General features: G+C 39.7%; 1 protein-coding gene across 2 annotated transcripts in view; it reads right to left on the bottom strand.

The window, feature by feature from the left end:
* SNX9 (sorting nexin 9) overlaps positions 1–24367 on the bottom strand; it is a 63923-nt gene extending 39556 nt beyond the window's left edge. The window contains exons 1-4 of one of the 2 annotated variants that reach the window (XM_074818844.1): positions 24175–24367; positions 5342–5428; positions 2925–2999; positions 1629–1751 (exon numbers count right to left, since the gene is read on the bottom strand). In XM_074818844.1, coding sequence (XP_074674945.1) covers positions 1629–1751; positions 2925–2999; positions 5342–5428; positions 24175–24186 — 297 coding nt within the window. In that variant the 5' untranslated portion in view covers positions 24187–24367. The remainder of the gene's footprint in view (positions 1–1628; positions 1752–2924; positions 3000–5341; positions 5429–24174) is intronic. The other variant, XM_074818843.1, reaches the window with a different exon arrangement.
* Between the last annotated feature and the right edge of the window lie 273 nt (positions 24368–24640).

The raw sequence follows: 24640 nt of genomic DNA, 5'->3' as shown, positions 1-24640 counted from the left end.
TATTTTCAAGCTTTTCCTCCTCTAGAAATGCAACTTCCAAAACTAGATTGCCATACTAATTCTCTATTGTTTAGAATATAATAGATAACCTCTCACACCCCCTATACAGGAATGGGCTTTTTTCTTCCCTTCTCCAGGCACAAGTACCTTGTGTTAAGCACAGATAGAACTCTGATAGATACCTCTACTGCCATCCAAAATATTCTATGTTTATTATCTTAGTAATTCTGTCTAGATCTAATTAAGTTCAGATTTGACAGAAATAGCTGCTGCAAATATTTCAATCTTCCCCAAAAGTAAAGTTTGGCCAGAAACTCTATAGGAGGAAAAATTTGCACAAGGGTAACAGACAGAGCATAAGAAATGAGGTTCCCACTCTACCTTCAAATTACTGTAAGTTACTGAAGGAAAACAAACCTAAAATCAATGCTTTTGGCTCACTGACATGAGAAATTGATGAGGCATTTCAAGAGTTCTGTGTTTAGCCTTAATATTACTAGGCATCAAGTAAAACAATTTAATTATAAACACTGAGATAGTCACAGTGAGGTCTGGAGTTCTCACTACATGTGTGATCACAGAATTACAATCCTGGTATTGTCCGGCTGAATACAAGCAAACACAAACCAAACACTACACAGTCAATCAACTGTTACATCCACTGTCATACAAAAATGCCCCATGTACAGTTTTCATGTCAAAGTTCTGTGGTGCAAGTTACAATTAAGAAATCTAATAACTGATATTTAACTGACCCGCAAACCAGATGTGTGTCCCCAGCTGCTACAATAAGTAAAGCATTTACTTTCCAACACAAAAGACCATTGCATGCTGCTGTTGGAAAAAGCAGATTTTGTACTTCTGTTGACCTGTGGACTTCAAAACGTTTAACTGTTCCTACATGTGCGACATGCAGCAGCCTGTAGACCATGATAAACAGCTTGTGTTTAAGATAACGTATGTCCTCAGATATCTAACCTGAAACTAAATACTTGCTGCTTAATGAACTGACACACCAGGCAAAAAGCTATGAAGGAAGGGGGGAAGAAAAAAAAAAAAAACAACATTCTTCCAGCAAAACCAAACTCAGCCTCTTCTCCAACTGACTGGGGACAATGCATGAACTTGCTTCATCTTTTTCAATCAAAGAAACAACTCTTACTCAAGTTCTGAAAAAGATATATATCCATTCACTCTGGCTGATGAAGCATAGACCACCCAGTTGTAGTAAACATTTTTTTTAAAAAAAAGAAAACTCTGGTTCCTTAAAAAGGTTATCATACAAACATAAGTAACTTGAAAATAAAGTGAGTTTGCTAAGAGTGCACTTACACAGAACTGAGGTACAGAGTTTTAGGTAGTCACAGATTTACATGATTACAGACTGGAAAGAATAAAAATGCTCTATTTCTGAAAGTGTTAGAATACTAAATTTTCCAGCAGTCACAGTATCTGAACAATCACATAGATCATTAATATTCAACAAAAGTGTTCCCTAATGAAAACACAATTACTTTAATTAGTACTTTTATGAGGGTTCACAAATACCACACAGCACAACAGAAGAGTGCAAGTTATGCCAACAAAACTTGCCACGCCCACTGTGCCTGAAAAACCATGAGACATACCTGATTACTGCTTTTTGCAGCAGAGTTAGTCTGAGCTGTATTTGAAGAAAGAGAATCAAAGAAGGCTTGGTCAGCTAGTGAGTTACCGCAGCTAATTCCATCTTTTGCACCTTCAGTTATAATCTGAAATGGAAAAAGTTGCAAAAGATTTTTCATGCTTCCATTAATCAAATTATGCTGTTTATTATTTACAATCATCCTAACATTCACATCACTAGGCTTGAATACAGTTGCATGTACCCTTTTTGAATTCAAATTCAATAGAACCTTTTACAAGAAACTGATGGGATGGATCTGGAAGACTTACTTCCACAACAGGTAGAATTGGTTTGCATTATAACACAATAACACATAAGACTGCTGTAGCTGAGGACACCTATCTACAAATTCATTAAGGATTAACAAAGTTAACATTACTGCTTGCAGACTGGGAACTCAATGCTCAGAGGATCAGTTTGGGACAGCAAGTCTGGAGAGCCAAAAGCTACCAGACCATGAGCTAGCCAACTGAAGGCAAAAAGCAAGGTCATGTCAAGGTCATATGAGCCAGCATTGTCCTCCCCTACCTATTCTTTTTTTAATTTTAAATAACCACAGCACTGGTGAAGGACAGGAGGCACATGCCTTAAGAGGAGGCAGCAAGAATTACAGCTAGAGTCTTCACTGAACTGACAACCTGCAGACATACAGACACTGGGCCCTCCAAGAGTGAGCTGGATTCCAGTCTTTGCATTGAGACCCCCATTCCATCCCCACCCCCATACCACCAGTCTTTAAACAAAGAACAAATCAACACACACTGAAGAGACAGCAAAGGCCTTCAGGAAGATCAGCTGAGTAGCCCCTAGATTTGGGATCCCATATCCTGAGCCCCAGAAGTGGGGTTCCATTCCAGAGATTTATGAGCATGTGGCAAATCAGCCACAGCAACACCAGTGTAAACTTGCATTACTCAATTCACTTCTGTGTCTGTATCTTCAGACAGGAAAACAAAATGATTATTGGATCATGAGACCCCCCCAAACCACAAGCAGACTCAAAATAGCTCATGTTCTGCAGATGACCAGTATTTACTATAGACAACCTCCTGTTGCATTTCTTGGGAAACCACGAAGAAGCACAGAAACTTTGGATGACTGGTTTCCAAAGCCAGCTACAGTTGCTACAGTATGATTACATATTCCAGGCTTTAACATTGGAAGTTTTATGTTTGAGCATTACAGTATGATCAGAGAACCAGACGACAGCCTTTTCAGTAGTTCTGCTTTCTTAGTGCAGAGTAGTGTAGTCACTTACCTCAACATAATCTGTTGGAACAAGTCCTCTCTCACCTTGGCTGTTTTTTCCTTCTAACCAGCCTCCACCGACATCCTAAAAGAAGTAATAATATAGAAATAGTTTTGCTAGATGGATCCCACAGCATGTTTTAAACAGCTCAGGAGGAAGCACTGTCTTACTGTCAAATGCAATGTTCGAAATACAGTTATGACTGTATGACCATGAACAAACTCAAATTTGCTGAAGCAACAGACACACTTATTTAAACAGAATACAGAGCATGCTTGTTTCACACAGCTCTTGTGGACTTCAGATTTAACAAGCATGAGGGGGAAAAATGGTTATTTTCAGCACTTTTGATAATTTTTGAAGCCACAGTCAATTGTCTGGACATGGCCTGCATCAAAACACAGCTGTTAGTATGCCAATTCCAAAGCATTAATTTTAATCAACAGATTATAAAGAAACAAGACTCGAGGAATTAAGCTATTGATAATACCTGTAAAATCTCTGCTTCACTTATTGAAGGTGCAGAGGTGTGTGATGAGTGGGAGCTATAACCCACAAAAATATTAAGGATAAGATCAAGATTAAGAGAGGCACAAGCCATGCAAGATCTGGAGACACTCTTTCTAGTGTACATTTAATTTCAGAGGCAGGTCTCATGCTATTAATTTGGAAAGAACTAACACAGTTCAGCTCTGATCTCAGTGGGACATTGTGTTACTGTTTGTTTTTTTTAATACACATATTCTACATATACCAAGAAACCTTTGCAGACCTTGCAGTTAAGCAAGGTCAACCCCAGGACAACATTACCTGGAATAAGCAAGTCCTGTTTTAAAAATCAAGCTGTTCCTTGAATACATAGTTACATGTCAGGCTAACCCACAGCTGGAAATTGGAACTACATATGTTAGATAGCAATTATTGAATTTCAGGTTTTCTTAATTTGCTTTTTAATGGATGTATTAGTTTATTCACAATTTTATTGTTTCACTTGGAAATTTTATGTAATCCTGCACATAGTAAGAAGTCTGTTTATGTATTAAAGATTTTAGACAGTAAAGATCCATCAGTTATTGAAATAACAAACTTTCATTTGCTTTTTCTTATCTACCTAAAAGCTTACACTCAAGAACACAGAAACAACTAGACATCTCAGATTATAAATTCAATTAGTTTGGTTAAACTGCAAGAGCAAGGACATCTTGAGACAGAAATCACATTTGTACTGCTGCAACTTAAAAGCAATTATCAGTGGACTTTAATGACTTATGCTACTGCTGTCTAAACCTCTCATATCAAAAAAGAGCCTTTGTGGCAATCTATCCCACAGTTTAATTATGGACAACAAAATAAAGTTTTACTTGGTTTTAAGTATATTCTTGTTCAGCAAGAACTAGCTTGAAAGTGGTAAACTATTTATTTAGTCCTACTTTTGTGAAACACCATTAAACTCCTGAACTCACTTAAATTTTACCTCTGCCATAGCATAGCATACTCTCTAAGAGGGTGCTGGTTCTATTAAATACCTGCTTCAAATATTTAAGGTCAGTGGAACTAAAAATTATCAGGACTGTACATGACTAGGCTCTTCAAACAATTAGTTTATTTTGCAGAATCCATGGTTCCTATTCAACCAGATAAATAAAACCTGGCATCGAGATTGCATAGGTTTTGTTTGTATGTGTTTTAAAAGGAAAGTCTATTCACTGAGCCATCTCACTACACAAAAATCAAAAGCAGAATCAACTAATGCTTACCTTGTTACCAAGGGTAAAAATTATACAGGACAATAAAAGCGCACTCAAATTGAAATTGCACATGTAAATCTAATGTCAGTTCTCAAAAGTACTATTAATTTAAGAACTCCCTGATAGCATTACTATAGTATTTTCACCACTCCCTCCCAGTGCCTTGTCCATATTCCTTTATTATGAAAGGACACCCAGATTTAGTAACAAATTTTGTCAGAAGTTCTTTGAACAAACTTGGAATGCTGAAGTCATTAAGAAACTCAAAACTGAGAAGGGAGCTGGCAGGTCAAATTTACATGCAAGTGCCAAGCACCTGAAAGATTACATACACACAAGATGTGGAACATTAAGCACACAAAAAAAGACAACTCATTCAGCTGTAAAGGCATCACCATCATTAGCTCCTTCCTCTGCCTTGGCACTCAGCTCTCTTTAGAGGGGAACAAGATCAGCAAATTCTTGAGTGCACAGGCACCATCTGAGGGCCCAAAACTGCTCATTGCATTTGTTTCCACAAAACTACTAGAAAATTCATTGTATTTAAGTTTATTCGCTAATTCTTCAGCGGAGGGTAGGCCAGGCTTTCAGATATCACCTAGCATCTTTTTTCTTTCATCTGCTAGAAGTAGGTCAGGAAAGCGCACTGAAGCCTTGATTCCATCTCAGTTTTCTTACCGGGTTGGTAATTACAATGATCTCCCCTTCACTGACGGTCAGCTCGTTGTTTCCAGGCTCAGCAGCAAAATCATACATAACACGAGCCTGTATGTGAAAAAAGAATACAGTAGTGAGTCTTACAGCTTACTTAGAAGATTTCATGAAGGAAGCATCAGCACAACTGTAGCAGAAATAGTAAGTGGGGTAAGGCTGGATATACAAAGAGCAACTCAGCATGTAGGAAGCTAACATTTCCTAAATTTGAACTCCAAACTGAACACTAACGCAAACTTTACAAGATGAAAATCTCCTGTGAAGCTTGCTAGAAGTGATCATCGTTTTCCAGGAGGATTCACATTTTAAGACTGGCTGTTCTCTGCCATGTACAGAACTATTTCCAGCAGAAGAAAAGGCTTCTAACTTTAGCTAACAATCCAATTAATTTTTTTTTTCTACAAGACATGTTCTAACTCCAGTTGGGGTAAAGGTAACTGTTTCATAGAGCAAGCTATTCAGAAAAAGAAAACAAGTAATTGCAGATCTAAGTAACCGCTGCACATAAAAAGTAGTATGTAGAATTTGTTTGGAGACTTTGTATACAGGAGGAACTACGCAAATGCACAAAGAGTAAGAGTAGGCCTGTTACGTATTGGCATGAGAGGGGAAGAAAAAACAAAACCAACCTAATTTTTAAGTGTTTAGGCATACAAAGGCTCTGCTACTACACTTCATAAAGAAATGTTATGTTTGAAACACTGAGGAAGTCATCTAACATTTAAAGAACAGTTCTGCTTTTTTATACAAAGAATTGTGACATGGGCTAAAATTGTATTCCCAAACATCTTTCTATTTTTTTTATTAAATTCCTTTCCGAACTAAAAGTAGAGAAAGCCCTCTGGAATCACAAAGGGACTATATTTTCTCACAAACTGTTGAAATGGATGCAGAGAGAAACTACATATGTTTTCCCCCTGACTCTTAAAGGAAGATCTAGAATCAAAGTCTTAGCCTTCCATTTAAACTAGCATATTAAACTTTAAACCTGACCACAATAAACCCTTTATCTAAGCTTCTTTTCCCCTGAAAACTCATCACACCACTAGAACTTATAAGAGATAAAAGTGTTATTATTTACACTTCAAGTCTTCATGTTAGCCAGGTGCCCCAGAAGTAATTAATAGATTATTTTATCTGATTAATGCCAATGCTGAAGTATCAAAGAGCAGCAAAAGGGAAAGCTAGACTACAGGTCAGGAAAGGCAAACAGAAAAAGTACAGGTTTTAACAGACAGTACTGACAGTTATAACAAAAATATCAATACTCAATATAGATTACATCATAGCCCTTATTTCTCCAGCTCATACAGGATTAAGAGCAGCAGAAGGTTTACTTCAGGAAACATGCCAATTTCCTTAACACATCTTGAAAGAGGCAAGGCTATGGTCTCATCTTCACCAGTAAGACATAATGCTTTAGTTGGCTGAGCTCATACAGAAGGGGACATTGTTCCTGCAGATTAAAAACTAAATCCAAGAAAAACAATTTTATACTGGTGTTACTAATAACGTCAGACACTGTGTACAGTAATGAGGTTCAAAAACGAATTGTTTCTGCCATAAAGATGACAGTAAAATCATGATTTCTGTTGAAAGCAAGTTATGTGACAGGAAAAAAATACCAGAAGACAGACATTCACCATCAAGCCTTGCCTGTCTGAAAATTGCAGGTTGTTATGATCCCCACCTAGACATCCCTTATTCTGACATAAACCGAGAAAAAACACAACTTCCTACCCCCACATTTCAATTTCATGAGTATCATGTGGAAATACTTCTGGCTGGCCAAGAGATACTTTACTTCAGTGTAAATAAAAACAGAGCCAAGAAAAAACGCATATGCTGTAGTTCAGCTGACAAAGCTAACCCTGGACCATGTGCACAACAAATCAAACACTTAGTCTTCTCCACTAGAGAAGTACAACATCGCAGAAAACTGTGTCCCAAGCACTCTGAACGCTTCCTTGCATGAAAGCTTTTCCCTTAGCACTGAGGCTTTCAGCACTTTCAGATTATGCCCTGCAAAACCAAGATGAAGAGGAAAAAAAAATTATTTCAGTAATAACAGCGTGCTTTCCTTTCAGCAGTAAATCAGGCCTCCATGCAAATATAAGAATAAGCTGCTGTACTTTCCTTAGAAAGTAAACCAATGAGAAGCAGCATATCTTTTGAAATACAAGAACATTTGAAGTAGGGGTGTAAAAAGCACCACCCTCCAGGCCTCTCCCCTCAGCAGCAGTAGATGAAGGCATTACACATGTCCTTTTTACAGCAGGTTACCAATACTTATCCAGTTCCTGCAAGTCAATTTAACAACACTCAGATGCTAGGCATCAAACCACGAGGAAAGTCACTTTCTTAACCAGGCAGCCTTCTTAGCCTTCAAGTAGTACACCATAGTATTAAGTGCTTTCTTTTATTCACAGGAATGATGACAATTCACCAGGACAAGGGCAGATTTTACCAGCCTTCAGGAAAACTGGCAAAACATCCCACAGTAATGACCAGACTGAAAAGGTAAGACATATTTGTGTCTAGTAAGAGAACAGATGCAAATACTAGGTTCTCCAGATGTAGCAGGGAAATAAAGTTACTCAGAAAAATCTGGAAGTATTCAGCTTGTAGGGAAAGAGAGACCAAGAGAGATACATAGAATTTAATAAAATCATTATGCCAAAGCCTATTCATTCACCTGCTCCGGATGCCTGTTTCAACAAGTTGTTAAAAAAAAAAAAAAAAAAGGAGATGGGAAAAAAATTAACAAACCCAGTAACTTTTGCCTTACTGCAGTTTAAGAAATTGAAAATAAAAAAAGATTCCCAATACTACAGAAATGTATTATTACAGAGCATTAAGCATTTGAGGTACATCTGTAACCTGATCCATATACTGACGTCTCAAATACATTCTCCAGATTTTTTTGCTGGTACTCTCCGTTTCTCTTGCATTTCTGGGCTCATTTGCTTGGTTTGGGAATTAAGTCCCTAAGAACTCCTGGCAAGTAAGCTTTAACACTACCCTCCTACTGTTGAGATTTAATAGGAAAAATTGTACAAACTCGACCAATTCTGAAGTGAAATTAAGTGACTAAATGTTTTCCCTCAATTTAATAAGTTTATTGTTAACAATGGAAAACCCTCTAGCCTTCCCTAGGGCAGTGGCATCAGTCCCAACCCTATTTAAATTTTTGACAACCAGTTCCAAAATGCTATAAAAAGGAAAATGGTTTGGTTTTGCAATAAACTTTTTCCTACTTACTGGCCACAAACACTACATCCAAGTAGCAGTTATGGTTTAGAGTCAGATTGTTGCCACTTACGCAAAATAGCATATGGGCATGGAGAGAAGAAAGCATTTAACAAGAAGAGGATTTTAGCTCCTGGGCACTGCAATACATGCATCAAATATTAGGTCTAAGCTTAAGGAAATTTGAATATTTATAGAAGATGAATCTTTGACAAATTCCAAAGATCACAGAACAAACACCACAAAGGCAACTTCTTCAAAATACAGGTTTAAAAAAGTTACACTTGTTACAGTAACTACCCCTAATTAACATTTACTTCTGATCATATGTAAAAGGATCAAACGATCCAAAAACTACAGGAACTTCAGAGATGCAAACATTTCATTAGTGGAATGAAAGCCATTGCTTCACTTACAGAATACTGCAAACGTGCAAAACAAGTAAGAATTGTTAATCAATCTATTAGCTATAAGAAAAGTAGTTTCTTTTACCGGCTGCACCTATTTCTCCACTCTCCCCTCCTCAAGATACAACTGGTTCTGGATTCTGAAGCTGTTTTGTCAGATTCTTTGAAAAAAAGTACTGCTAACCAAAAAAGCTTAAACAGATTTCACCGACCAGAAAGCAGACCCCAGTCACTGTACTGCACATGTACTGCCTCCCTTTGCTCAGGTGGCAGTGGAGCTTCCTGCACCTCTACTAGGAGTCTGTAACATTTCCTGACATCTATCTTGGGCTCCTCGTGTGAGAAAAGGCTGTCATGGATTAAGCAGAACCCCAGCACAATGCATGCCAAGGAGGAAAGGACTCTCTGAACCCCAGCATCCCTGCAGCTTTGGTGTATATTGCTGTTTCTCTGGAATGAGAGGGAGCCAGCAGTTTTCTCTACAAGTTGAGGACAGGGGGAAACCAGTAAGAATTCCTCCTTATTAAAGGAAAATGAGTTTTTCAGCAGTATGGGTATAGGCATTTAGATTTTAATAATATGAAAAAATAGAAAGGAAAGCGGTAATTCTCAGTGTTACATCAGCATTCTTTGGAGCTATCTGCTGTAGTTACACATCTGGACTGAGTTTCCCAATTCACAGATTTACTGACATTACAGTGTGGAGCCTCTCAACTTCTAGAAATTCTAAGCATTGCAATCAATCACTATTACTATCTTTTTAGAATAATAATAGCAATCATGCCTAAGCAGATTAAAACACAAAAGATTCTCACATTGAAAAAGCAGTACCTATATTAGCAAAAAGTATTATTCCTCTGCAGACATGGAACAGACTTAGCTTTTCTCCATTACTTACTTCTGTCTGAGTGGGGTACCTTGCCCCTGTTCCCAAAATATTAAAAACCAAGAGGAGAAAACCGAAACCAAGAGCATTTGCCAACTTAGTTCTGCAAGCAGACATAAGACTATGCAACTACACCTGTCAGTGTGTCAAGACTCTTAGCATAAATTAAGTGGGAAGGAAGTTGGCTAGCAAAAGTCATTAAAATAAAATTCCAATGAAGGATTACATTATCACCACATGAAGTTACCAGAGGATTATCCAAGATCTCAGCAGACATCCCAACGGACTGAATTTTCTGTATTTCCCACAGAATCTTGGAAGAGGTGATAAAGCAACAGAAGCACCTATTTCTCATAAGAAGAATCTTTCTGCCTTTTCTAAGATATTTCACTCAAGAGAGATGTTAGGTTCAGATGGTAGAGCAACTTACCCCCAAGTCGGACAATCCTGATGTGCACAGGTACACACTTGCCTGCATCACAGTTCACCTGCAGCAGGCTAGCTCTTTCATGAAGTAGGACAACGAAAACCACTGTGCATTCCTCACTAGCCATGAGCATACAGACTACCACCTAATGCACATCAGTTGTGCTCACAGCAGCTTTTATAATAGCTTCCCTGTCTGACTGTCTGTTGATAAGAATGATTAATGATCCACATAGTGACTACTGTTTTTTGTTTAAGTTCACACTTCTGAAGCAAAATGTTTTTGTAACACTGGACATCCTGATGCAGAATTGTTGGGTTACAATGGAAGTATGCTTTATAGATCTAAAATTGGAGAAGCTGCTCAAAAATTAGACACACCTTTGAAAATGCTTTCCCTATGGGCAGGACTTCATTGTATTACAAAGAGCTCTGTGTTATGCCATAGACTCATCTGTTTCAGCCAGTGTTAAAAGTAGGAAACTTGTACCACAACTGCTTCTCTTGGACAGCCAGCAGTGGCAGATAGTACAAAGGAAATACCAAAAAAGGTTCATATCATGGGAATTTCATGCTAAATGCACGCCTTCCTTCTAGCTGCTAGCGCTTCAGCAGTTCAGTGCTTCAGCCATCCAGCAGTACCCTTTTCAAGGGACAGGGATTCACAGGTTTAATTTGCTTGGTGCTACTGTCTCAGAAAGACAACTCCTGTATCACAGCAGCAAGGATAGCAGCACCTTCCAGGTTCATGCTTCGCCTCCAGTTTCCTGTTCTACTGTTGGTGGCAGCAGTTCCCAGATTCACAGAAAGGATTCCGTATTTCTATTCTATATTTCTATTTTGGAAAGTAAATGAGGCAGATAAATATTTTCAGAGAAACCTGTATTCCACTACAGAAGCAGGACCATAATTTGGGAAGCCTGGTAAAATGCCTTTTTAAAAAAAGTTAATTGTTAGCATCAGCTTTTTTCTATTTTTGAGCTAGGACTCTTCTTCACAAGTCAAGCCCTTAAATTTTAAATAGCCTTGACAGTAAGCAGACTTGCACTTTTCTTCTAGGACAGCAGCTTAAGCTTTTAGCTGGAATGAACAACAAAGGGCTTTTGGTCACCTCAAATAACTCCAGTAACATTTCTGTTATGAATAAGCTCCAGAAAGGTTTGCTACAAAAACTGCATCACTTAGTACAAATATTCTTCAGTAGTTCTAGTAAGCATAAGACTTTGAAACCAGCTGCTTGTGAAACACTGGTAAGCAATACGTTCATCACACCTGGAAGCACAGAACAGTAAAATGCATTTCTTTCTTCCCAGACTTCGTATTATTCATTCTCTACTAGAAGTTTTTTGGATGTGGGTTTGGGTTTTGTTACATTTTTGGGGAGGGTTTTTGGTTGGGTTGTTTTTTTATTTCAGAACTGCTTTTCCCACCAATACTGGGTTTAGTAATAAAATATTCATTCTAAAGGGCAGTTCTAAGAGAACAAAACAAAAATAGCATACCTAGGATACAGGTTGAGGATCCCAGGATGAGACAAATTGAGAAAGCAGAAAGAAAAATAAAAAGAAAAAAACCTAGCTGCAAATAAATCAGTTCAGAAATTGGCAGTATCTTTTGATAACATTTAAGAGAACAACATTTAGATTAAATGCTTCATTTTGAAGCATTTAATCTAAAAAGTGGCAATACTCCACAGCAATTTGCCTTGTGATTACTGTCTAATATTGTTTTGAGGTAGTTTACTGCTTAGAACAACTGCAAGACATCTGACTTGTTAGCAGCTGAAGAATCAGCATTAAACCCCTAGCTGTCTTCATTGTATCAGTAAAGCTACAGAAACAATGAGGGTAGGCAAGGCTCTAAACAGTTTAACCATTGTTTCATTTCACCATTCACAGACAGACTACTCAAGACATCACGTTTTAATCAATACATCTTTGAAAAAACTCTCAGCAAGTGAAAACACAGGCTAAGTCCCAATTTGGATATTACTAAAGGTACTACGAGAAGTTTAAAGCAACTGGTGTCCAAAGAGCTCAGAAAAAAAACACTAAGAGAAGTGCTTCAGAAACATACGCAGGAGCCCCCCACCTCAGAGCACTGAGAACACTATCTTTCTTTCAACAGTGGCTATCACTTTGACAGATTTAAACCTTTCCCGCACCCTTTATCCTAAAACCCAAGCACATCCAAAAGTCAGTAAGTACTCCAAGACTGAAGAGATTCTCACTGCAGCAGCTGCAATGACCAGGGCTATCCATGATTTGACAAAAAACACCTCTTCACTTTAGTCCCTCCATTACAACTGTACCAGACTGCTAGGCAAAGTGTACATTTGGATAGCCTATACAGAAATATCAAGCAGCTCTTCAAGTGCCTACGCCTCTCAGTCTGGAAAGGCAGCTAACTTCTGTCCTGCCTACAGGAAAGAAATCTCTACACATGTTCCTCTCACAGGCATTCCTAAGAGACAAGAAGCAAACAAAAAACTGAAGATGGAAGCGTAAGAGGACACTAGGGACACTGTCTTCTCAGATAGGCTCCTAGAGAAGCCTTACCTCTAGAATTCAACAGATTATACATTATCCTAGAAACTGACAGTTAAAGTGATAAAGGTTTATTACAAAGAAGAAAAGACCGCAATGCTTATATTTTTAACTAATACAAACCAAATGGAGAAAATACATATTGCTTGTACAGTGCTAGGCATCACTGTTCTTCTGTACGTGCTCAACAACATCTGCCTAGAAAAAAACTACTAGCCAATAAGTAAAATTTAAAATTCACTTAATAAAAATGTTCCTTTAGTATTAAATTTCTTTTCTAACACAATTGTTTTTTTTGTTTTGGGCAACATCAGAATTAAAACAAATTCATCCAAAAAGTGAAACTAAATTCAGTCAAGAACTGCACTTCTGAACTAAGAGAGATCACAGTACTCAGATATCATTACTTCAAGTTTCCTCACCAGCTCTGACTGCTGGATCCTCACATTATTCTACAAACTCACATTAAAAATGTGTCTCCTGACCTGATGGCTCACTTTCTTCTGAGCAATTTTTCAACCCTAAAACAAGCTCAATAGCCTGCAGCTAGTCATTTGAAGTCAACACCACTGACTATGAGCACATTAGAAGCCAATTAAATACAGATAAAAAGCTAAGAAACAAGGACTTGCATAATTTCTTCCTGCTAATAAAACACGCTTGCAGACAGAGGAGACGCAAAACAGGGAGCTCCTCTTCAGCCTCAAAGCTGCATGTGCTTACAATACTTCAGGCAGGTATTTAATTAAGTATTTGCACTGGATTAAAAAAATCTACCTCATACTGCAAGAAAATGGTTAAAGCACGAAGAGTTTCCAAAAAGCACAAAATACAAATTTTGAAGTGTTTATAGGGTAAGGGACAATAATTATTCCTACCAACATGCATGTGGCTTGAACCACTGGCACTTTAAGAATTAGAACAAAGGTGTAATAAAGCTTGCCTTGAAACCATTTCTGTATGACTTTGTATAAGAAAGAAGGGACTAGGCAAGTTTTCAAGTGTGAAAGAGACTTGGAAATGTTTTCTCTAGTAATAAAGACAATGACTTACTAGCCTCTTCAGCAACTCAGGCCCTCCTCAGTGAGGACAGATTAGCTCTTCAGGTCTACCACAAAGGACTTTGCTGCCTTGGTGAAAATAATTTTTTGGTCTGGAAAGACCACCTGAACTCTGTTCAGGCTAGTCCTGCTCATTTTTGGTTAAGTATCTTATTTTTGATTTACAGAACATGAGCTTCTTTATAGCTGTCTACCTGTAAGCAAGCATCAGCACACCCCAAAGCCCACTGGAACACACTCCAGGCCAGCATTACAGGCAGCATGCACACTAAGAACTTGCATTCAAATGAATTCCTACACTTCAGGAGGACCCTTGTTCAGCTCAAGCATCTAGGACTAAAAGTTATTGATGCTGTATGAGGCCTAAAATGGTTACAAGACTAAGATGTCTTAAAAGTGTTAGAATGTAACAGATCTTAAAATCTTCAGGTGTTCAAATAAGTTCTAGCTTCTTTCTACGCAGTTACAAATCAGGTAGGTAGACAACCACTGCCACAGATCATGGAAAAAAAAAAAAAACAAAGAGAAATTGTGGTATTTTCCAGGTTTACAAAATTCTTGAGCACTGTTGAAGTCTGGATTATCTGTAAGCTCGGTAGTTTTAAAAAGCAGCATTCAAATTCCAATACTTTCAAAAGAAACATCATGCACTATTAAAAGAGGTGCTTGGTTACCTTTTGCGGTATTCAGACAAGTTTTTCAATGAGCACTGTCAAATCAAATAACAGAATCCCCATGCACCCAAGTAACACAGAAGCAAGGGGAATTCAGTTGCAGAAATACATGCAAGACATCCATATGATTTAGAGATGTTTCCAAATACTGACTCAGATACTCCTGTGAATCACATCTGAGCTTTCAGTTGGGTTAAGCACCTTTTTTTTCCTGTTTAAAACCTTACTTATGAACCAATCATCAGTTATTAACAATGTACTGCCAAACTTCTAACCATGAGAGAGAAGCTCCAATTATATCAGAAGACCTTTTTCAGAATCAATTTACAGCACTGCTCCAAGTGCCCAGAGTTTCCCGTATTTTCCTTTCTGAATACCAACCTATTCCAGGTCCCCAAATAGACTGGGGACTAAACAATTTCAAGTTTGAGAAGAGTAATTCCAGCTACAGCAGGACCTAAAACTGTGGCAAGTACAGCATCGGTTTGTATTTACAGATGTTAGGCAGGATGCATTTATCTCGTGTGATTAAAATCTCTGCCTACATTAATCATTACTGTGTCTCTGAAATCGAACTGCAACACTTGCAAATGTTTTCTGAACCAATATTTAACTGTGTGTTTCCAAAGTCTGCCATGCCAAGTCCCCTGTTTGCCTGAAACTTCAGGGCAATCAGTATCGTACCCTTTCAGTCCTGTCCCCAAAGAACGAAGCCAGTAAGAGGTGAATGTTTCAGAAAAAGCCTGCAGTGTTCACCACAAAAACTGCCACATTGTGACCTACTCATTAAGACAGCTTGTAGTCACACAATAGTGCTGCCTCTTTAAGAGCAGAGATTAGAAAAAACAGTAATTACGCCAGTAATTGGAGGGGCACAAAGTTTTTCTAAGGTTATCTAACGAACTTCAAGCCTTTCCAGACTCACCACACTATCACAGGTTGTGCATTTCAACGTATCAGCTGGACAGGCCAGTCTAGAAGCAAATGAAGAACCAGCAAAGCAAACTAGCTGCATGTTAAAATGATGCTACTTCAAATAAAATTTGACCTGTAAGATACAGAACAGAATAGTTGTACTACTTTGAAGTCCCAATCACTGGTAGTATTAACAGGAAAACAAGTGCTCAATAGCATGAAGACAGATGGGAAGGAATCTAAAATGCAGAAGAGCAGATAAATCCTCAACATGAAATTCTGCTAAATGCTCTGCTACTTGAGTAACCAACATCAATCAATATACTAATGTTGCAGGATCTCTTAGTCCTTTTTAGAAACACTACTTTATGAAAGCCCAATAATTGAACCATTTCTATGTTTACTTTTATTTCATGAAGACAAGTGAGGAAACTATTATACCCCCATAAACATATTACCATTTTATCAGACAAAGATTCTTTACTCTAGAAATGGGCAAAGTTCAGGTTTATGGGTTATAATGGACCCAAACTTACAGCTATTTTAGGCTATAGTAAAAAAAAAAATTAAAAACAATTTTTAAAAAATACAGAGATAATGGATCACAGAACTGGATTAAGTCATACAACATTTAAAGTTTCTCCTTTAAAATACCCATCTTCCATTATCTAGGAATTGATTTAAATTGGACACCACACAAACTTTTCTTGTATCAGCAACCTTTACAGTGACAGAACGCATCAAAGACACCAGAAGAGAAAGTTTGAACTTCTGCTTCCTTACAGATTACTAGAAAAATTGGCAGCTTAACAAAATGCGACAGAGCTGTTGATATAAAAATTACAATTCCACAACCATATATAAACTTCCAAGAATATGGTCTAGTTATTTGCAGCAAGGAAGATGCTTAATTTTGTATTCCATAAGCAATCATTTTCAGAAGACAAATACAGGGCTACTAAGGGAGGAAATTACAGTACTGCTAAAATAACTGTGCTGTAACTAGGTAAGCACTAATTGCATTTTATTATCGTGTGTTATTGCAATATTCAATTACTGGATTAAATCTTAACCCCCCAAAAAAGAATTAAGGCAGTGGAGGAAATAAAACATTTAAGCTTAGTTCTCAAATCTGGTGAAGCTGTAGGACAAAATGAAGTGCCTCATCAGTCATGGCCTTACTGTTGCAGAAAGATGAATTGTGTAGGCTCTCCAGGGAACCCCAAGATTTAAATCAGAACTAGCAGGAACAATAAATGTAATAGCCTTATATCAATCGTCTTTATTTTGGAAACTGCCCATATAATATGACAAAGAAAAAAAATCCTCACACAGAGGAGAACCAGTTTAAGACTATCCTAAGAGAATTTTTATAGCTGTTCTTGAAAATTAGCCATTTTGTTGTATCAGCCAGGAAAACAAACACTTTGCTTGAATTCAACTAGAATCGAGAGGACAATTTATTTTTGCTCTGAGAACTGCAGTCTCAGAAGGCTGGGAAAAGCAAAGCAAGTCCAAAACCTACTGTGTATAAAGAGATACCATATGAATACACAAAATAAAAGCACAACAGTTCCCTTGCCAAGGAGGAGCAGATGGCAACTCAGAGCAGAAGTCAATAACACAACTATAAGTCGTAAGAAAACGCCCATCAACCAGTTGTACACCAGTCACATATTTACAAGTGTGGGACTGAATGATTTCACCTGGGCAAGTCCCGCTTGCAGAAACCCCAGGTCAGGCATGGCTGCCCATCCCCAGAAGCAGCTGTTTTCCTTGGACTCCCACGGGACCTCCTTCAAGCTGCACTGCCTACCCTCCTACCACCTCCTCCTCCTCCCAGCCACCTACTTTGCACAGTGGAAACCCCTCCTGCACAGTGCTTTCCTTTAAGGGGCAGGGCCCAGGGGAAGAGCGACTCTAAAATACAGGAGGAAATTAGAGTTTTTACCGACAAAAAAAATTGTTCACATGCACTGGGTCACTGGTTTGACTTTATCCGGCACACTCACTATGAGCACACACCCTCTTACAAGCAGTGCACAGGATGGCTCGAGTGCCCTTCATACCACGCGATGTCCTGAATGTCCCCTCGCAACTACACAACAGCTGGATCAGCCTGCATAAAGACAGCTCCCTACAAGAAGAGTTGTCCCTTGTGCCCTTCTCCTCCTGCTGTGGTTCTCACAGAGGACTATTTGTCAAAGTTATGTGATTCTGGTCTTAATTGCCCTTTTTTTTTTTTTTTTTGATGGAGGTTTCTTGCCCATATGAAGCTCAAAGAGAAAGACTGCTTTGGAAAAAAACAATAAGGCTCAGAGCTTAAAATAAATTTTCCAGTAAGCAATATGCACATGTTTTTTCTCTTCAGTAGCACTTAAATTTTGCTTATTGGACTACAAGATTGCTTTGTTTTTTGAACTTTGTGTTACTTGGGAAGCTCCTTTCCAGTCATAAATTGCTGAGAAAGCAGGAATACAACTACAGAAAGTAAATGCCCAAGCTCTGATTTTTGCCCCCTCAGAGAAGTTTGAAGTGAATTTGAATGACCTTGTAATTGTGAAACATGCTTTCAAATAGAAGACATTTAGCTTTGAATGCTGAGCACTGCCACAATTATTTACTTTAAATAATTCCAGATATCTAAATGTTGATCTGTCCTACTGTTTAGTGCTGGTTGAAACGAATCACTCCCACTATTTTACAGTCTCTATTACCTGCTTTTGTAATGTTTTGCAAGACTGCTTCCAACACTGTCAATGTTGACATTCCTCGTAAATTTAATACAGGAGGGAATCCATATATTTAAAACAGCAAAGTTCTTGTATCATTTCCCCTTTGTAATCTCTGTAAACTCTTGAAATTTGCCATATGTCCTAATCAAATAAGGAGGTTTTTATGAACAAAAGAATGTGTTGGATATTCACTATTTCAGGAGCTTTTTCAAGACCTGAAAATCAGAGATTATAAAAGAGGAAGACAATTCTAAAAGAGGAAAACCTTGACAGAATGGAGTAAAAAACTTTTTTACAAAGCCACAGTTACCTGTAAAGACTTCTTTCTGAAATACTGATATATGGAGAAATTCTACCAGAGTGAAATCTGAATCACTGAATCTATAAATCAGATGAAGCTTATGATATCTGATACCAGACTTCCTTCTCTTTAGCTACTGTAATCATGTTTTTAAATGACGACCTCTGGTAATGAGTCTCTGATGACTCAATGCCTAGGTGCTTAAAATAACTTTGAAAAACTGAGTCAGAGAAATCATTACCCAAGCACAGCATCAAATAGATCTCACCCGCTCTTCAGCTTCCCAGCACCAAAATGAGAAGCCTTGCATTACTATTTGCTGCAATGCAACATAACCCACTTATCACTGAACTTTTAAAGAGATCAATAACGTCAGACAGAAAGATGAACAGAAAACCTGTATCTTAATAAAATAAGACTGTATCAGTTCTCATGCTCATCATAACATCTCACTCCATCAATAGGACAGGAATCTGGTAAATTTGCATTACCAAACTTTTTCACCTTCTCTAGTCATCTTGTTGCCCCTTAAAAAAAAAAAAACAAAAAACAAACCAACAAACCACCAAACCAAAATAATCTAGAAAAGTCCCAGGAAATATTTTCACATCTACTTAATCATAGCTTAAAAAAACAAACAACTTTTTATATGATTAAGACCATAAAAATCAAAATTATTACTTCACCTAATTAGTTTTGTTTCATCACATCCTACATATATAAATCAACTGTAATCTCATTTTTTGTATTACGTCTCGTAATTTGCTGAATTCAATAGTGGGACGTGCTGAATGGGTTATGAAGTGATCTGCATAGAAGTTCATCCCAACTCACAGATGTATTAAGATTTACTAACTGAATAATTGTCTCTTAAGATGAAATTTCCTAAAAAAGTTTACTTTCAAAGTTATGACAATACAGAAGGCAGTCTTGTAGAACGAAAAGTTTGGGTATTTGGAGGGTTTAGCACAGAGGGATGCTTTGCTTCCCAGCTGCAAATCAGAACAAAGAATTGTTTCTGCGCAAACATACAAACAGCTTCCTGATGGTACAAAGGAAAATGTGAGACTTCTTTGGGGGAGCCTTACACTAGTAAGAGCAATAGAATCAAAGAGAAAGACGAAAGGAAGGATACACACTTAAGAAAAATAACCTTTATTTGAAGTTTAATGTGTTGTTATTTTTTCCTACCTAAAATGTTCATACATAAATCATGCTCTTCCCTCACACAACAACAAGAACCATGCTAAATTCAACTATACTTGGTAAGTGACATTCACAAGAGAATCCAACATGATTATATGGACAAAAAAGCCTTGAACATTTCTGTGTTTTACAAGTATTGCTAAGCTATACCTTCTTTTAAGAACATAATATTCAGTCTAATTTTTCATCTCAAGGAACTTGTCCCCATAAAAAAGGGCCCAGCCCTACAAACAGAACCAGATAAACTAGTTCTTAAAGTAGACAGACGAGTGAACAATCACGAACATAATGGTGGGATACAGGTGCCCCTAGAGTTACAAATTAAAATCTGTTGCTACTGACACTAAGAGGGGCCTACCCTCATGCAGCTTATCAATACCTGCCTTGTGAAATACCTAGCTTGTGAAAGTAATGTCACCAAGTTCAACAGTGTTACTCTTATAAATCAGAGATTATCGGCTCCTAGTTCCAGCTTCAACTTTTAAATTAAAATTCTCACTGCACATTAGCAGTTCCAGAAGAACTGTCTTGACCCTCAGCATGCATGTAACCTATCAACTTCTCTTAATATCATCACCTCCTTCTGAAATTAGGACTTCACAAATGGTAAAACATCTGCATTTTCAAGAAGACAACTTGTCTACATTTTAAAATAATAACTCTTAAAAATAGAGTGAGATAGGGAGCATGTAATTTAAAAGCCAGCATATAACTTCCTGACATTTCTAGCTCTCCCTATTCAATGAAATTCAAAAACAAAAGAAAGGGCATGAGTAAAGCTGGGACTTGGCAAACTCTAGTGGGGAAAGAGGAGGAAAGGCCAAAGTAGTCAAGAAGGAACAAATAGAAGAATGAGAATCTCATCTGCAGCTTCTGCAAGCAACTAACACAGAAACATAGTTAAAATACTGCATTTTCTTTGTGACTGAGTTTTGAAAAATTTTTAAGCTTTATTCTTTTAGGCTCAGATACTTTTCACCTTTTGTAACGCACAGTTAAAAAGAAGGAATTAGTAAGCTCAACACTGTTTCCGAAGGAAGCATCCAAAATATTTATCTTAATGCATCAGTTCTTAAATGTAGGTAGGAAATTGCCTACCTCTGAAATCAGGTTCAGTTAAATTACTGTAAAACTGTGGACGTTAGCATCTCCTAAACAATCCGTTTTTTCGTTTTGATTTGTTTTTTCACTTGCTTCAGTTTTTAGAGCATGTGACCTTGAGCAAGCCTTCAGGGAACCACAAAATCCACTGCCAAGTTACAGTAAGGATCTAGCCAACAAAAGAACTGCCACCAGAAGTCTCAGATCCTCCATTTCCTATTTATATATCTACCCTTCACCATGAAAGTCTCCCCCTCCCCACACAACTTCTTGTATCATCTCTGAGCAATCTTTCAGCTACTGTACCTCCCTAGAACTGGAGAAAGTGGCCCCACTGTTCCAGTTAATCTTTTGCTATTTCAGCAACTTACAGTAGCTCAAAGACAGGCCTGACAAGTGTTGGATCCTGGGACATACAGACAGCACAGGATGAGGAGCAAGGAAGGAGAAGGAGCAGTGGTGACTGCTAGCTCAGCTCACAGCCTCCACAGTACTTGGGGCCTACAGCTAACCGTGACCCATTTCAACAAAGGACTCCCTACCAAGTTGCCAGTTAACAAACAGGGTAGGAAAGGATCGATAAAGGTCTTTTTGTGTGAAAATAGTAGTCCTTTCCCCTAAAAGCTTTTATTATTTCAGTAAGAAATCCAGTGAGTTTGAATGGTACAGGGAAGAGCCAGCAGATTACATGACTGTAGACCATGTCTTCATACTGGAAAACACTAGAAACTTAATTGCTGTGGTTTATCAAAGTCGGAGGCAAGAAAAGTGGCCAGGGTTTACAAGTTAGCTGTAGAAGAAATTCGTGTTCCCCACCCCCCCCCCCCGCCGGAAACCTAACACTTTGATACAAGCATCTGTAAATCTTGTAGACAAAAGGATAAAGCCTGAAACAGAACCTGGGCAAATTAGATTCAAAATTTAAAAAAAAAAAAAAAAAAAAAAATCAACAGCAAGAGAGTTGTCAAACAACAACAAAAAAGGACAGACTAGATTTTTCCATCACTGAAAGCATTCAAATCAAGACTGAATTTTTCCCCAGCCCTTCTTGGAAAGTATATTCTAGTTTAAACAGGAATTAATTCAGGAAGTGCTAATAGCCAGAGCAGCACAGGCCAGGCCTGTCAGTCACCCCTACCAGCTATATAGGATTCAACACCATTAAAGTTTGAGAAATTCACACTCCAGATGCCTAATTATAGTCTAGTTTTGTTAACATTTTCACATACAATGCAAATACACTTTGCATATTTCTTTTACAAATAGGCTATTTTGGAAGGAGCGCAAGGAGAAGGTGAGAAGTTTGTTTACAGTTTGAAAACAAAATTTACTTTCCAAGTGAAACGGTCACTGGTTAGTTGGCCAAGCTCCTAAAAGCTGTTTCTTGATCCAATTACACACATTTTTTTCTAATAGTGTATCCTTTACTATAGCTGACATTTGCACAAGTTTAATAAATTAACATCCAAAGCCGGGCGATTCACAGACAGGGACCTATCGCTGGGGTGAAGCTCACAGAAAATAAAGTAAGGTTCTCTTCAGTACTACTCTCAGTTACCAGCATATCAAAGTAATAACAACAAAATATCAAGTCTTTACTGACTATCACTTCCCAGTTTTAACCTTCAAGTTAAAGTAAATTACCATAACTTGCAACGTGTAGAATGAAAAAAATTGCACCACCTGATTTCAAACCAGTCCTGGTTCGGAAGTCAGAAATTATACACCCTTCAGTCTGAGGCCATGACTCCAAAAAATTAATTTCAAGAAAAGTGAATTGAAAGTTTCCAAATGTATGAATAAAATGGCTTCACGTGTTCAGCACAGAATGCAGGATCCTGTGAGGATACTGCACCTCAAAGTGAGGAGAGAAACAGTAAACTGTTGTAGAACAGTATCTGCTTAGACTATGTGGTATATGTGTACACTGAAGTAATCTTTTTCTTAATAGTTAGGTTGATTACATATTATTCATACACACATCCCACATATCAGTGGAAACCACCAATATTAAAGTTGAGTCCATCAACAATATTCTAAAACCTCAACAGAACATAAATTTCACTATATTAATACTTCTTAAACTGCCCAAGCGATTTTGAAGCCTAAAACCAACTTCTCTGTGCTTCTAAAAAAGTTTACTAAAACATGAGTAACCATCAACTTACATGGTTACAGAGACAGCTACTTACACATTACATTTGACACATTCAAGATGCAGAATTCCTCCAGTACTGAGAAGTGCAACACAAATAGTGTACTGTGTGAGAACTGCCTCATTAAAAGGAAGTTTTTAAACTGCTGGCCAAGTTCATGGAATCAGATGACTCAAAAGTATTGCTTCAAATACCAAAAAAGCCTTCTGCGATATTTAGCCAACTTACAGATGACATTTGCTGGTGGATGTTAACTCACACCTACACAAGCAGAAATGTTTTTGTCAACCGATATAGCAAATAAATATTGTTAATTTAGAAAGAGGCCAGTTTCAGATAGGATGGGCTAATTTTGACTGTTGCATTCATAGCAGATACTGTTGAAGAACGGAACAAAATAATTTCACTTCCTGCTTTTTTATTTGTTTTTTAACAACCAGACTCTCCTATTACGCGGTCGCACACTCTGGACCGGGCTCCAGCACACACCCACCCCCTGGATGCCGCTCGAGGGGGTCTGCATCAGCCGCCCTCATGCCGCGGGCGGCCGGGCGGGTGCGAGGCAGCCGGGACGCCCCGGCCCCCGCCCGGGCGTCAGGGCCCGCCGGCGGCCCAGGCCTTTCCCCGCCACCGCCGCGGTCCGCGGGGCACGGTGGAAGCGGGGCAGGGGCGCCCGGGCAGCGGGAGGAGCAGCCCTCGGCCTCCGGCAGCTTTTCGACCCCACAGTCGCTCCGGGCGAGCCGGAGAAGGGGGCGGGGGGCGACTGGGCGAGCGGGGGAGACTGCAGGGCAGACAAAAAGCAGAAAACAACTTTCCCCTGCCCCGGAGTTGGCGCTGCCCCGCCGAGCCCTCCGCGCCGCCCGCAGGGGCCGGGCAGCGGCGGCGAGGCCCGAGCGCGGCGCGGCGGGCGGCCCCGTCCTCCGCTCCCTCCCGCCGCCAGGGAGGGGACTGGCTCCCCCGACCCCCGAGACGCAGCCCGTCCCCCGCGGGGCCTCCCTCCCTCCCGCCCGCCGCCGAGAGGGGCTGTTGCCCGCCGAGCCCCTCCGCCAGGCCTGCTCGGTGTCCGGGGGCTCGGCGCAGGGGGCGCCCCGGAGCCGCCTCACGACCCCCCGGGCCGCGCCGGGGGCTGCTCACCTTGGTGGCCATGGCGCTGCCGGTCTCCCCTCCCCGCCCCGGGCCGCGGCTGCTCGGTCGGTGTGTCCGGCCCGCCCGCCGCCGCCGCCGCTGGGCCGCGCAGGCGGCTCCTCCTCAGAGTCCCCCAGTCGCCGCCGCCGCCTGGGGGCCGTGGGGCGGCTCAGCAGCCAGCCCCGGCTCTGGGCAGGCGGGGGCTGATGTAGCCGCCCGGCCGTGCCCCCTCCCCACACTCCCTGCACGCCCCCGCCCCGGCTGCCCCTTCCCCCAGCTCGGCTCGGCACCCGGGGGCTGTTTGTCCCCAGCCGCTCCGTCAGGGCTGGAGGGAGGGACCCGCGGCGCGGCGGGGAACCCCGGGCGAGCCGCCCCGGTCGGTCCCCGGGGTGCGGGCGGGGGCGGACGTGGCCCCGCTGCCGCCGGGTTGGGACCGGCCCCCCCCGCCCTCCACCGGCGGTGCCTTCAGCGGCTT

The sequence above is a fragment of the Strix aluco genome, chromosome 3, assembly GCF_031877795.1.
Source record: "Strix aluco isolate bStrAlu1 chromosome 3, bStrAlu1.hap1, whole genome shotgun sequence".
Classification (NCBI taxonomy): Eukaryota; Metazoa; Chordata; class Aves; order Strigiformes; family Strigidae; genus Strix; species Strix aluco.
Note: the sequence above shows the minus strand (reverse complement) of the source record. Positions and strands in the feature narration are given on the sequence as shown.